The 14676-nt window shown below is 41.9% G+C and overlaps 1 protein-coding gene and 1 long non-coding RNA gene across 4 annotated transcripts; one reads left to right on the forward strand and one right to left on the reverse strand.

The window, feature by feature from the left end:
• Positions 1-6895: 6895 nt before the first annotated feature.
• On the reverse strand, positions 6896-10468 carry LOC135329152 (uncharacterized). The gene is made up of 4 exons (XR_010390440.1): positions 10216-10468; positions 9423-9455; positions 8940-9048; positions 6896-8228 (listed from the first exon to the last, which is right to left on the reverse strand). It is a non-coding gene; the product is annotated as an uncharacterized LOC135329152 (long non-coding RNA).
• An 11-nt stretch (positions 10469-10479) lies between these two features.
• On the forward strand, positions 10480-14588 carry GPR160 (G protein-coupled receptor 160). 3 transcript variants are annotated; one of them, XM_026105786.2, is made up of 4 exons: positions 10480-10638; positions 10945-11024; positions 11192-11500; positions 12807-14588. In XM_026105786.2, exon 4 carries the CDS (start codon positions 12861-12863, stop codon positions 13878-13880), a length of 1020 nt encoding a protein of 339 aa, XP_025961571.1. In that variant the 5' UTR covers positions 10480-10638; positions 10945-11024; positions 11192-11500; positions 12807-12860; the 3' UTR covers positions 13881-14588. The 3 variants fall into 3 exon arrangements, with proteins under 3 accessions (XP_025961571.1, XP_025961569.1, XP_064372675.1); XM_026105784.2 differs by lacking the exon at positions 11192-11500; XM_064516605.1 differs by lacking the exons at positions 10945-11024; positions 11192-11500.
• The last annotated feature ends 88 nt before the right edge of the window (positions 14589-14676 follow it).

Consider the following 14676-nt stretch of genomic DNA (forward strand, 5'->3'; position numbering starts at 1 on the left):
TCTCCCCTTCTACAAGTGAAATAACATCTTAAAAGACTTGCTGGGAAAATAAAGTTGAAATGGTCAAACAATAAATATTCCTTTTAGCAATGTTGTTATCTGCTTAAGTGACCTGTATGGTCAACTATGTCCTAGGGATAAGTGTCTAGATCTCAAAATTAAGAATCAAAAATGTGTACTGTTAACAGAGTCCAAAGGTTGGATATGCATAGAAATTGAACTAGTCTTAAACTCTTTCACTTGATCTGCAATGAAGAGCACTGAATCATCTGAAGAAGGCACTGTGAAGAAGATCTTGTCAGAACTGTTCTATGGTTAAGTAAAGGACTTTGCTACTTGTTACTATAATCTAGCATTTTCCACAAATATTCCCCAAATAATTCAAAATTATTTTAGGATTAGATAGATAATGAGAGAAATGATTGCAGTATGCCAGCAATAATAAAATTGAGTGGACTTATGATATTCTAACAAATACTTCTAGCCCAAAGGCAAGGAATACAAAAAGAGAGGAAAAACGCAAAGGTACTTACTAACATTTAGTTACTGTAATTTATCAGGCTACTTCTACATCAAGTATTTCAAAGTAAGTTTCTTCTTGCTGGTTTTGACTTTAACTTCTATAGTGTAGGATGATCTTAATGGGAACAAGTATATTTATATTTACTAAACAATTACTCTATTAAAATGTCCTTACTACAATAAAATTTTATAGTGGTCTTACTGATCTTCCTCCCAGTATTTTATACACTGTGCATTGTTTTCTGATTATTTTTCTTTACAAGACAACAATGATTAACACAATTATCCCTAACTTCTTTTGGAATTAAATAGTTACTCTTAAAAACATAAATCAGTATTAAATGCAAATCAGTATTTAGTGGAGATGTTATACCTAACTATGCTCTGCTCTAGTATGGATACAATATACATATAACCTTACTTTCCTCATAACCTTGCCACCTGTAGTGGTCTGGTATTCCTAAAAACAGTCAGCCTTGTCTCTAGTAATTAAAAGATAACAAATTATTCTTTGACAAATTTGCATATTCCTTTATCTGTGGAACTGTCACAGCACTGATGGGGATGCCTGTGTTTGTGATGATGAGCAATTTCCTAATAGCAAAGTACCTTTGTAGCAGCTGATCGGGGGAGCTTTTACTTTCATATACTGTGTATTGTATAGCTGATTTTGCTATGGTATTATGTATGTGTATATATACATGTATGTGTATATATTTTAATCATCTAGGCCTGTTTCAATTTCTGTTTAAAATCAATACTGGATTAAGTTCATAGAGCATCATACAAGAAAAACAAGGACAGATAAAGAAAAATGGAGAAGGTCTCATTCCCTTGACCAACTCTTAATTTACATTTTAACCAAGAGTTGCCTTCCTTTTAGTAGGTCAGGAGAAAGGCTGATAGAATATCTGCCTTAAGTAAACATTAAATACAGAACACATAAACATTAAATGTAGAAATGTAAAAAGATATAGCTGCCTTGCTTAGCCCCTTATTTACCTTTCTGCAAACACCTGCATTTCTCTCAGCACACAATGTACTGTGGCACTAAGCAAAATAAGCTGTATGATCCTTGCAGGTGTGCTTTCTATCTGCTCTGAGAATGTGATTCCTTTCTAATAAGGTCCCAATGAGAATGAAATAGTATTCAATGACACAGCTGTCATCGAAACCACGGAGCAAAAGAGAAACAACCTCTTGCAGGTGCCTTTGTTCCACTGGCAGAAGTTACAAGTCCCTGGCAGAACCCCTCCTGGATTTGCTGGCAGATTCAGTCCAAATAAGCCCAGTTCATAGAGTAAATCCAATCATCATTCAGTTCTGCCCTGCCCTTCTCCTCCCTCATCCAGTTGCTGAGCTGCCTCCTCCTTGCTATGTCCACACCACAATTTATTTATTCCAGCCACAACCTAGGCAATTTAGAACACAAAATAAACCTAAATGCTGTGTGGGAAAAAAAAAAAAAAAAACACCACTGTTGAAAAGTCCCCAAAACCTAGTGGGCCTAACTGTATAGGGCATGGTCCAGCTGTTCATAACTGAGACATATCCTTCCCCGGTCCCCTGAATCTATTGTCATCCTTTGTCATCTATGCAAAATTTCACTTTGATCAAGGCTCCCTATGTTACTCTGTATTACATCAGCTTGGTGTAAAATACAGGATTTTCAAGTAACTGTACCAAGCCCTCCCTTTCACTGAACAGACACACCTAGGCTCAGTCTGCTGGGGCACCTCTGCATGTCTCCTTTCCTGACCAGCCCTGCTGAAGGAGCTCATGGTTTTGGCTAGAGGTTACAGGAAATTTTTTTGTTATTGGCACCAGGGAGGTCTATAAGCCAGAGAGATGCAGAATCTCAATATATGGATGTGATGATGGCAACAGCGGATGGCTTGAAAATGGTCCTGGCCCCTAAGCACCCAATGAAAGACAGTCTGGCCTTATCCTGCCTATTAAGGGAGCTGAGTTCTTTCAATATCCAGATTCCTCTTTATTTCTCCTCCTAGTGTTAGTGACTGAAGAGAGGGAGGGAGGGAAGGGTCATCTCCAGCTGGCTGAAAACACCAGTAGGATGGGCTCTAGAAGACTGGTTGTGAAACAGAGCAAAGTGGATCTCTAACATCACAAAAACAGAAAAGGAGACAAAAGACTCTGGTGATAATTTTTCCGCCTCCACCTGAACGGAAGAAAACTCAGTGCTCAGAAAGAGCAGCTCCAGAACGCAAGACACGTAAGGACTGCATGTTCTGTTCGTGGGCTTAACTATTCATTTTCTAATTGTGGGAAGGGAGGGTTGTATCAATTGCTGCTTGGCTGACATTTCACCTAAGTACTTCATATTCAACACCTTTTAAAAGCAAACTTAAAAATGCTTGAATCACACAAGTTTGAACAAAACTCCTTGTTATACTACTTTATCAGAATGTTTTTATCAGTCACTTTCCAGTATACAAAGCAGCTATGGTTATGATGCAACTTCTTAGCAGTTTTAATATAAAATCTACTATTCAGCATCATGAACTATTAATATCATGAATTATTGTTAGGGTTACCATTTCTTTTAAATTAGGCATTCTACTGCTAGCAACTGCAGTTTATTCTGTGTAAGACTCCTTGCCTACTTGCCAGCATGGCTATTTGATAGCTTACAAATATAGAGAGAGAGAGATCAGGTCTGTTACTGACCTTTAGAGAAAGGGTGGTGATATACTGCTATTTCAAACAAGATTGATTCCTAACTCACTCCAGAGAATTCCTCAAGCCACTTAGATATTTCCTCTAATAAAAAGGATTGGCTGATCTGACTCTTAACCTCTCTGTTACAATCCCTCTCTATGAAATGTGAGTAATACTGTCTTTACCTGCTATGCCAGTATTCTGTAAGGGCATATAAGTTGGTGTTAATAAACGGCTTTTAGCTATAAGACCCAGAATACTGACTTCTAACAAATGTTTAGGAGTCATATAGGAGTCAACTATCTTGACTTATTACCTATTCTGATCAAGTAATTCAAAGGAGTTAGAGGAGAGTGGTATGAAATGGTCCAAGGCTCTGTTGTACATTAAGACTGCACTGCAGCTTTCTCATTTAGAGCATCAGGAGAAGGACAAAACAACCCTATCAGTGTAAACGAACTCAGACTGAGCAGCTGCTGAATGTTTTCAATAGACTTCCTGGTAATGGCTGGTACAATTTCATTAGAGCTTCTTATTTTATTTAATAAAACATTGGATGATTTTATTTGTAATACAGCACCAGGTGCAGGAAAACAAAAGGCCCATTTCCTGATTGTGTCCACAAAGAGTCCATTACTTTGCTGGCTGACACAGTAGGCATTCGTTTTGCCATGCATCTTTGTGTGTGTGTGAAAATAATGACCACTCAGAAAAAAAAACCTGTTTTATAATAAAAGACTTCTGAGAGAGGAGTTTAGAGTTAGTAATAACACTATACAAATGGTTTCAATGTGAGTTCAAGTAAGAGGGAGATAATAGTACTTAGTAGATACTGATAACACTTTAGATACAGATCAAAGTATTCTGTACATGTAACCATCATTAATCCTCATCATGTAAAACAGAGAAATAAAATACAAAAAATCCTAAGCTTGTGATCCTTGAAAGTGCTTAGCTTCCTAAATCCAGTAAAGGATGTAGGTGCTTACAAAATATTGTTGCAGTTTACCTTAACCAGTCAGTAAATAAAATACAAAGAAAGTCTTATAAAACAGGGACTGAAAGATTCTCACCTCCCAAGAAAATAGCCTTAGCAGTAAATGTGCATTTTCTTTTCCTGGTATATGAATCGTGAACCAACAGCTAAGAAAGGTTTTTTGTTGGGAATCAGAACATGTGTTTTTACCTTCTTCAGATACAGGGTAAAACGGCTTGGCTTTTTCTTCATTTTTAGCTTCATTTCAAAAAGAAAGTGCCACCATAGAATTTGTTTGATATTACAGTCTACTAGCAGGCAGTAACATACTAAAAGGTTACAGAAGGTTTCTTACAAAAAAACAAAACAGAGCTAGTAACACACTCAGAGTCATATCACACCTTGCACGTCATGTTGGCTTCAGTTTTAGTATTTTTAGTTTCTCGTGACTGTAAGCAACATGACGCACAAACCACGAATTGGGTTTTATGAATTGCTGGTTTATGTAACACGGTTGTTAGAGCCTTGTACTTCCTGTCTTCCTTCTAACTCCCTGAAAAATTCTTTGGGTCAAAGGCAAGGGGGAAAAGACTGCAGCATCCTCATGAACACTGGAAAAGGTTACACGACATCCTGTATTGTAAAAACATGCTGCAATTACACAATCAAGGAAATACTACTTCTGAAAAATGCATTAAGGCTGGTATCAACAATGTAAAATTACTACAGAAATGTTTAAGGTTTCTGCTCAAGAACAAACCTGTTACTTTTAAAACAAGCACCTCAAATGATTCAAACAGAGAACCAAATGCTGCTACAATTGATCCTCTGTAGAAACTAGATTCACATCTCTGTTTCGACACAGTTCAGTTGCAGCCCATGAATTTAATCTTCGGTGAGATCTGCTACAGGCTGAATCACAACAATGTTATTTGTAGCTAAGTTAAAAGCAAAATCAAACAACCTCTCAACCACACCAGGTACCATAAGCCTATGTGGGACAAGATGTTATCTGGCTGAGACGCGAAAGCACCTTGTTTTTAAAAGTAAGTTTCTCACTAGAACCTTCTTTGTTCGGCCAACAAATGTGAGGAAGGGAAAGTATGAAGTGAAACATTAACTGTTTCACATGAAAGAGGAAGAAAGGTAGGGTAAGTAAACCTACCTCTTCAATTTGTTTCACCCAATGGCATGTTTCCTTCCTTTCTTCTTTTTTTTTCAACATACCCTAAGACAGGAACATTCTGACATGTTCATGTTAGAAGAAATTTGAATAGGGGCAAACTCTGAGTAAGGGTAATGCTACAGAAAGCACGATGTGTACTGACAAAATCAAGCAAGAAAATTTCCTCTCATCTTTTTACTTTGAATAACAAACAAAGCTGTTTATTACTTTAAATCTACCTTCTCCACTGACTTGTTCCGAGATAAAAAACTCATGGTGAGAAAAAAGGAATATACACCGTCTGTGCTTTTAAAAGATTCCTGAAAAGTAACAGAAGGCATCTTGCAAATGGGACACCGATCAAGTATTTTCGTCTTTAAAAAATAAACTATCCCTTGACATATATTCTTGCAATATTTTATTACAATTTTCACAAAAACAATACTGGCTTTCTGAGACAGACAGCCTTTCAGGAACTACACAACTGCTTCCTCATCAGGCCATTGCAAAATTCAAACTGCCAATCCCGTGCTGACGAGGCATAAAATCCAGTACAGCATTAAGTATTTTCTGCTGGGCAACACCCAGCCCAAGGCATATCCAGGAAAAAGAAGACAGGAAAGGCCACATCGGACTGGCACTCATCTCCACTCACAAATTAATTCCATAGACAACATTCTGCACCTACAGGGGTCTAGTGCCTGCTCTGCCTACTGCACTTACGTCTGTTCACCACTTGATAGATGTGTTAGCTTATGCATACAGAACAGAGAGAGAACGATCAAGTCTGTTAAGGACCTTTAGAAAAAGACATCCTCACTGCTCAGGATTATTGAGTTTCATTATTATTTTTCCAGGACTTCACACAGCACAGCTTTTCCCTCACATGACATCAAAAGGCATAAGCATTCAACTGATCTCCCCATTTTGCTCCCACATGGCTTGAGGCGTGCAAGATGTCACTATAAGGTGTCTTGAACTACACAAAGGTGCAGTGTAAATATATTCCTTCAGCTCACTTCAATGAAGGGCTGATGGCAACTAGCCTCTGAAATACAACCACATCCCAAACCGGGGAAGAACCAGGGAAAAGGGAAGATTGAGAGCTGACTATTAGGAAGTGTGCCTCATACTCCTCCACAGTATAGAAGTCGTATTCATTATTTACACCATGTCTGAAGGGAACCTCCTCACTCTAAATCGGGCAGTGCTGAAGATGAAACAGAAGCAACATGCAGAGACTGCACTATTCTCCATTAGTTTTTCTAAGTGATTTCAGAAGTCTCAAGGAAGTGTGTGGCTGCAGAGTGGAGCTCCATCACCGAAGGGATTAGCAGGCCCAGAAACAGAGCACTCTTCTGCAAGAAGGACACTAAATCCATTCAATCACATTGTTTCAGCTTCTTTCAGAAACTGATCAAATTAGATATAAGACTATCAGCTTTTCTTTTACTTGTTCCTTTCCCCCTTGCATTGATTGAAAGGCTATCCTAAAATCCTACACGCAGATAAGATTCACAGCAGAACCCAAATGATGAGCAACCAGCACCAGGAAGCATGTATGGAAATTTATTGCAACTAACACAGCACTTAGAACCACAACATGATCCTCTGAAAAATGCACAAACAGCTTTTGCAAGAGGTTTGCTGTAACATTTCAAGTACCCTCCTCCTGGAGGAGGCAGCTTCACTTCTTGTTTTCACACACAGCTGCCTATATACATTTCTCAAATCCTTCCAGCTGCACATGAATGTAAGCGCAGCCTCCTTAACCAAGCAGGACGGACTCAACCCATTATTTACAGAGTGACTACAGTACGTGCCAAGCTTTGTGTAAGTTTGGCTGTGAAGCCGCAAACTGAACAGAAGCTAAAGAAGAGCATGACCTTATGCAATACTATGCGCAATCAGCTCCTAAAACAATAGCAAGAGCTGCCAGTACTAAGCGATACATCTGATTTTGAGGATATCTCATCTTACATTATCCTTCGAAAAACAGGGAAATGAAATGTTGTATTCAGGAGAAGAATGATCACTTGAGGGTAATCAGGAAGCAATAAGCAAGCTTTCAAACAAACACCACAGAGGGTCCTGGAAGAGGGAATGGGAAGCAAAGCAGTAGTCCCAACATTACCTCAAGGATTTGGGGCTCTGTGATATAAGTGTCCCAGAGTGTAGAGCATGTAGAAGTGTTTTCAATCCCTTCTTCCTCTGTTCAAAGTGACACAGGAGAATTTAAGCGTGAGAGTCTATATAATGTGGGCAGCATTACGCTCCTGTAGGCCACGCTGAGGAGCCTGCTCAGATGCCCACAGCGACCACCTGAGCGTGGAGCTGACACACTGTGCTAGTATATTCTGGAGATCATCATTCCAGTAAGGTTTTTATAAGCAGAAAAAATGTTTAAGCAGTCCCTTGTCCCTCCTGGTTGCTATTTTTGGCCACCTAGGTATCTACCCACATATGCCAATACAGTGGTTTCTGCAGTAAGTCATGATGAGAAACACACAAAATATCAGAAAGATATCATCCAGACATTCTAGATAACACCAGGAAAACTACTGTGCCCGATAGACTCTGGATTCAACTAAGGAGGAGAAAACTAACTCCTATTAGGAGCAGCATCCTTTAGATACCCGTGAATGGGACTACAGTGCAGAGTGGGCACTCGGAATGTAAAATACTCAACATGGGTGTAAACATTTGCTTATTATATTGCAACTAGTGTAAGAGTCCAATTAAGTCCTCTTTAGATAAGTAAATATTGCCAATGAGTATGCTGCTTGAGAATACTTTAATCTCACAAGTTTTTTCAGATTGTAATATTGATCATCTTGTTTTTCCATGAAGAAACTTCTGATGATCTTTTTCTGAAGCTATTTAATCCTTGAGATGAAAAGGAAAAAAAAAAGGAAGCTCTAGCTGCATCCGAATTTACTTCAAGAGAGTATCAGAGGGTTAGCTGATTTCAGAAAAGGTGTTACTAGTCATTCAATACTTTTCTACACACAGGTCAAGCACTGATTTTCAATTTATCATGCAAGAAGACCAAAAAAAATTTCCTTTCCAATGGGCACTAAACATGGTCACAATACAGCTGCCCTATGCTCAGAGACTGATGTTCAGATGTTCACCAGTAAAAGGTGTAGGGTAAATTGAGTGATGTACATCAAATCCAAAAAGTTTCCCCAAATTTAGCTCTCCTAAAACTGATTAGATTCCAGAAATTAGGTGTTCTTTTGCCTAGATTTCCCAAGTGGCCCAATCTGCAGGAAGCATCTAAGAGACGTCATTTCTTCTTGCTAACACCAAAATTTTGAGAAAGGCAGGATGACACAATCTTTCCCCAAATCATATACTGACTTACCCTAGCAAATTCTGCTTATTAAACTAGTTTGGATTAGCGTGCAGGGATACCCAGCTCGTCTGTGGGGGCAGAGGAACGGCAACACTGGGCCCTACAACCCATTCTGCATGAAAGGCAGGTGCTGCAACAGCTTTCTCATAGGTTTCCAAGGCTCCCATTAGATTTAGCCCTGAATTCCCCAAAACATAAAGGAAAAAATAAAGGTATAGTAATACAGCTATATTACATACATGCAGCCAACAGGAAACCACAGTCAACAGGAAACCACAGACAATTAACTGGAGAACCATAGCCTGGGACCCTCAGCAAGCCATACCAGCAGCAGGGTGTGTTCTTATCCTATATGTGTTGGTAAAACGACAAATGGAAAACACAGTTAGTAGTTTAATCTGGAAGAGGAGACAAACTCCTCCTTTATTGTGGGTTTTTTTTAATTCTATCAAATAGATTGATAAAGCTAAAGTCCAAGCTAAAAAGCCGATGCATTTAAAAGGCTTCAAATTATACTTCCTGGAATATCTACTTTGATTCATTATTTTAAAATGAACTACATGTATTTTCTAACCTTCTTCCTAAACATTTCTTACTGTTAGGGATCCCCAAGGAAGAGAGAGTTGAGAGAGAGCTATTTCTTACAAAAATCATTTTGCCAAGATGTTCACAGTAAAATACTCTTTAGCATTTATAGTACAATGCTTTAACTCTATCATTACCTGCATGGAGTTGCCAGTTAAACATGAAGTTCCCTGTGAAAGAGAGTAAATACACAGTATTGAGGGAAAACATTTACATTGTACTTCAACACCAAAGCTGTCCTATAAAACTATTAAATGATGTTAAAAAAATGAACTGTGTTGCAAATGCCACCACTGGCCGAATTCTCAGATGTTTACTTTTATTTCATGGCTTAACCGATGACTGAAGTGGGGACGTGCTGCGGAAAAGCTCATCGGCCGAGTACGCGGAGGCACGGCGCAGTCAGCGCGAGAGGGCAAGGTGAAGGGGGGAGCCCGCAGACAGGGGCTGTTTTACACTCGCGGACGCCCCAAAGCGATCCACAAGCCCCCACAGGGAGAGAGGGCCCAGCTGCGAGACCAGAAAAGGCCCAGCGAAGCGTTTCTCCAGGCTGGGTCCCACAGCAGCAGGGATCAGGGCAGCGGGGCCTCACGGCGCTGACGGTCCCTGGGGGCACAGGCGCGCCCTGGCTTGGCGACGGGCGAGTAAACACCTATCAGGTGCTCAGGGGCCTTCATAAATTAAACATTTTGGAGTCACTTCCACACAGCACGACCGCTGTAGTCACACCAGCACGTACAACGCCTGATGGGCGCTGGGGGCATCTGCTGTAACGCCTCCCCTGCCAGCCCGCAGCCCCGCGGGGCTCCGCACACGCCACACGCTGCGCGTCCCCATCGCGACGACGCTTTTTATTAAATGTCACGCCTCCCTCGCTTAAAGGATGAGACATTTATCCGCCGAGCGCGTAGCGAGCCCGGCCGGCTTTACCTGCCGCCGCTCCCGGCCGCCTCCTCCCCCGCCCCCGCGAGCAGCCGTTCAACCGCCGCGCTCGCGGCTGCCGTTAGCGGCGCCGTTCAAACCCGCGGGGGGAGGGGGGGGGCGGTTAGTCCGAGCCGCCGCCGCGGCGCCCTGAGGCAGCGCCCGGCCCGGCCGCGCGCGCAGGCGGCGGGAAAGCGGCGGAGCAGCCGCAGCGGCTCCGCGCGCCGCTGAGGGGGAGGCTCGGCCCGGCTCCGCCCCGCCCCGCCCCGGCGAGCGCTGGGGCGGTGCGCTGCCCCGGTGCCATGGGAAGGGGCGGAGATGGCCGCCGGCTGAGGTGCCCGCGGCGGCGGCGCGGAGCCGCCGCGCCCTCCCCGCGCATCGCCACCGCCGCTGGTCGCGCCGAGGAGGCGAGCGGCGGCGCGGCCGCAGCAGGTGGGTGCGGGCGAGGGGGGCCGGGCCGGGCCGGGCGGAGGCGGCGGCGGCGGTGGCGCGGCGGGGAGCGGCTCTGAGGGCGCCGCAGCCTTTTCTCGGCGGCGCCGCGGGGGCGGCCGCACCTGCGCGGGGGCCGCCGCCGCGCCGGTTCCCCCGGTGCCCGCCGAGCCTGGCTTTCCTGCGGCCCCGCTTTTATTTTCTTTTTCCCCCTGGCGGCGCGGAGTGCAGGGAGTTTTCTGCGAAAAAAGCGGGAAGGCAGCGCGTTTTCCTGCTCCGTGGCCGTCTAAACTGAGTTTTGCCCCGTAGCGAACTTGCGGGGCCCTTCAGGCGGGGACGTGGAGCTGCCGGCGCCGCTCGCCGAGGCCGTGCGCGGCGGTGACAACCAGGTGAGAGCGCTCGGCCGCCTCGGGCCGGTGTCGGTAGCGGCTCCGCTGTTCAGCCCAGGCCTCTCCGCAGCAGCTTTAACCTGCGTACAGGTTATTGTGCACTACAGTAACATGAACGGATTAAAGCTATCACTTGTATAGTATGACACGCACTGTTTTGACTGCAGGTTTCCACCAATCCGAAATGCACAAATGCAACATCCAGTATAGGAAGACTGAATACACGTGGAAGGCGAAAGAGGGCTACTTTAAGTTGCACTGTAAAGTGCGTTCAGAGTTTTTGAGGACTAAACGCACTCGTGCAGGTGACGAGTGAAACTGCAAGCCTAGGTGGGCTTGTAACACCGTCCGGCGGTAGCTTGCGGGCACACGCCAAGTTACAGAAGATACTGCAAAGTATTCTTAACTACTCTGCCCTTCTTTCCACTTTTCAGAAGACACCTATCTCAAAAATGTTCATTAATTCAGGCAAGCTGGTAATAAAATGTCACTCTAAATACAAATGAACTGTACCTAACAGATCCTAAGAAGCTGTTACTTCTTACAGCTGCCTTAAGCTTTTTCACTGCTGTTGTTGAGAATACTTGCACCATTTCTCACTTTCCGTTTCCTCAAATCTAGCTCTCAAAGGTCTAGTTGCATTGTCGGTTTTGAGGAGTTTCCTGCTCTCTTACTGAAACTGTTAAGATATATATATATGTATATATAAAAAATCTGACTCTCTAGAAGAGGCCTTCAGTGACTCTGCAGTAGGCTTCAGCACAGGTGATATATGCCATTTCAGAGTGAGATTGCTGCTAGGTCTTAAATTTTTTCCAACCCACTCCCCCCACCCCCCAAGCAAAACACAGAAGTAGTAAGTAACTTCTTTGCAGAAAAGGGTGGTGGTGGAGAAATGGAAATGTAAGCAAAGTAGCAGTTACCAGTTTTGTAGAGAGTTAAAAATGAAAATGGAAAAATGTTTAATGCTTTGCATTCATCCCTGCCTCTAAATATAGGCACTATAATAGATAATATCACTATCCTGTTTCTTTAGGAAAAAGCATGGATAGCTTTTTCTAGTACATCATGCTGACATACATGAAGCTATCCTATGTTCACTTTGCTTAGGAATTAACACATGAAAAAGAGTTATTATAAAGAAACTATGCAAGTCCAAAGGGAAGAACAGCTGTTCTGAGGTGTTGTCTTTTGTAATATTTAAATTACTAAAAGAACAAAAAACCTAGTCAACTAATGAAACTTGTTTACTTTGGACTCTCTGAGCTGCAGGATTTTAGCAGCTGATGATGCTTTTTCTGCTTTTGGGCTATTTCAACAGTCTCAATTCCATATAGATTCCATGACCGTAATAAATTGTGAGGCATACTGTGAACTGGTCTCCATCTTGTGCAATTTCTGTCTGCTATGTAGTTATCTGTTTCCTCAAAATGCATAGGAACTTCTCTGAAATGTTCACCCCTCTGCCCAACTTGACTGAAAGACCCCCAGGCTTTCTAAAGGAAAGGGTCACAGTCAACATTCCTTAAACCTTGTTTCCTTAGGAAAGCTGCTAGATTAAACTAAGCCTGCGTTGACTTCTTAAACTCTCAAGAAAATGTAATTTCAAGAACATTAAAAGATTTGGGAACTTCTTGTCAATTTAATGGTGTTTTAATGAAGCTTTTCACTCTTAAATTAGGAGCCTGGAAAATTCAGATGTAAAGGTAGTTACTATGATGGAGAATAACTTATAATTGATAGAAGTACCCCGGGGATAAACTCTTAAACTTTCTTTTTCAGATATGAAGCACTGTGCCCTGTAATATTTATTTTGCTGGTTCTCACCACTGGAGGATGGCTGCCATACTCTGTGAAAATTGTTCTGGTTGGTACCACTATACACAAGTCAACCAACCTCTTGAAATCAGCTACATGTTGCTCCTTATTATGCTTGGAAAAGTGTCCCTTGATCTCTTCATATTGCGGGTTAAACAGAAAAATGTGAAAGTTAGTTTTATGGGATATTTTTGTGTTTCACTAGCACTTTTTGATTTCATGCTGCTGGTGAATATAGCTTTCATTTTCTATTTTGAGGACTTTGCACTTTGGGGTGTAAGGTTTACCAAATACCATATCTGCCTGTTCACTCAGATAATTTCTCTGACCTATGGTATTTTGCATTACCCAGTGTATCTTGTGGCTGTTCTGGATTATTATGTGACTATAGCCCAAACATCTCAGCCTCCTAAAAGAGGTCAAAGATTATTTTATGTATTTGTTGTGGTTTTTATATGGATTTCAGGGTTTTCTTGTATTCTGAAAGTTCCTGCTATCTATGAAGAACTAGAAATTCAGAAACACTTCTCTCCTTATCAGTGTCCTTCCTATGTTAGTGTGCAGAGCTACTCGGTCTCATTTGCCATGCTGCTTCTCATAGGCATGGCTCTTCTGGCTTGCTGGAAGGAAGCTTTAATGATGCTGCTGTCTGTCAGGGTAGTTTCCTTTGCCAGTCAGCCTGTCCTGATGTTCCCGTATGCATCTGACAATGACAACACTTGCTGTAGGCGGCACCTTCTGACCAGACTTCTCATCTGTTTTCTTGGCACGTGGGCACCTTTTGTTCTCCTTCAAATTATCATTTTGTCTCTTGGTGCTCAGATTCCAGCCTACATGGAGATGAATGTCCCCTGGCTATACTTCATCAACAGCTTTCTTATTGCAGTAGCATACTGGTGTCGATGTCATGATGTCGAATTAACAGAGGAGATGTGGTCTACAGATCCATTTGTCAGCTGGAAATTCTGCTTTACGCCATTTAACAATGAAAATACAGAGCCAGCTGAAAAGTCAGGCACAGTAATTGTAATCTGTTAACGAGCTGCTGACTGAAAAGACTGCAAATAAGTGCTTGTACAACAGAAGTGCGTTTAGTGCTCTGACATTCCATGTCCTTCTGGATAATACAAAGAAACACTCTAGAGCTACTATCTCTGGAAAGAAGTGTAACATTCACCAGTAGTGCATTGAATATCCTACCATAATGCAGGACGCTGCAGACTGCCACACTAGTTTTTGAACTGGCAGGTGCTTGCTGCATGCTCAAGAATTAAAGTCTGGATTTAAGAAAAGACCCTACTTAAACAAGTTTTGAGTTGAACTTTGTTTCTTATTAGACTCTGGCACTTGTTTTAAACAGAATAATCTCAGGTTTTATAGTATAAAACGCAATAAAGTTTTCTAAACTGGCAACCTTATCAGTTATATTTAAGCGTTACCTAGAGGCTCAAACAAGTTCTGTGACTTCTGAAGTGTACTTTCTTGTTAAAGCATGACTTTTCTCAGTTTGATTTAAATTAAGTTTTCTTGTCTGTTTTAAGGGGGATAACTTGTTTTAGTTAATGTAAAACTACAACTCCTAAAAAAATAAATGCAAGCTTTGTTTACGTATTACCAAAAATACTGTAAGATGTGTAGGTGTTGCAACTAAAGGAAAGATGGTGATGTTTCATTATGTCTTTGCTACTGCTACTCTGTATAATGTATATGTGTGTATTAAAGATTAAATACATTACTGTCTGAGAACAGCAAGAGTTTCAATTTGGCGGCAGTTATGCCAACACTGGAAAAAATACAGATGTGCTTTAATACATGAACAGTTCAACTCAATTCG

This window comes from Dromaius novaehollandiae, chromosome 9 (genome assembly GCF_036370855.1).
Source record: "Dromaius novaehollandiae isolate bDroNov1 chromosome 9, bDroNov1.hap1, whole genome shotgun sequence".
Lineage (NCBI taxonomy): Eukaryota > Metazoa > Chordata > Aves > Casuariiformes > Dromaiidae > Dromaius > Dromaius novaehollandiae.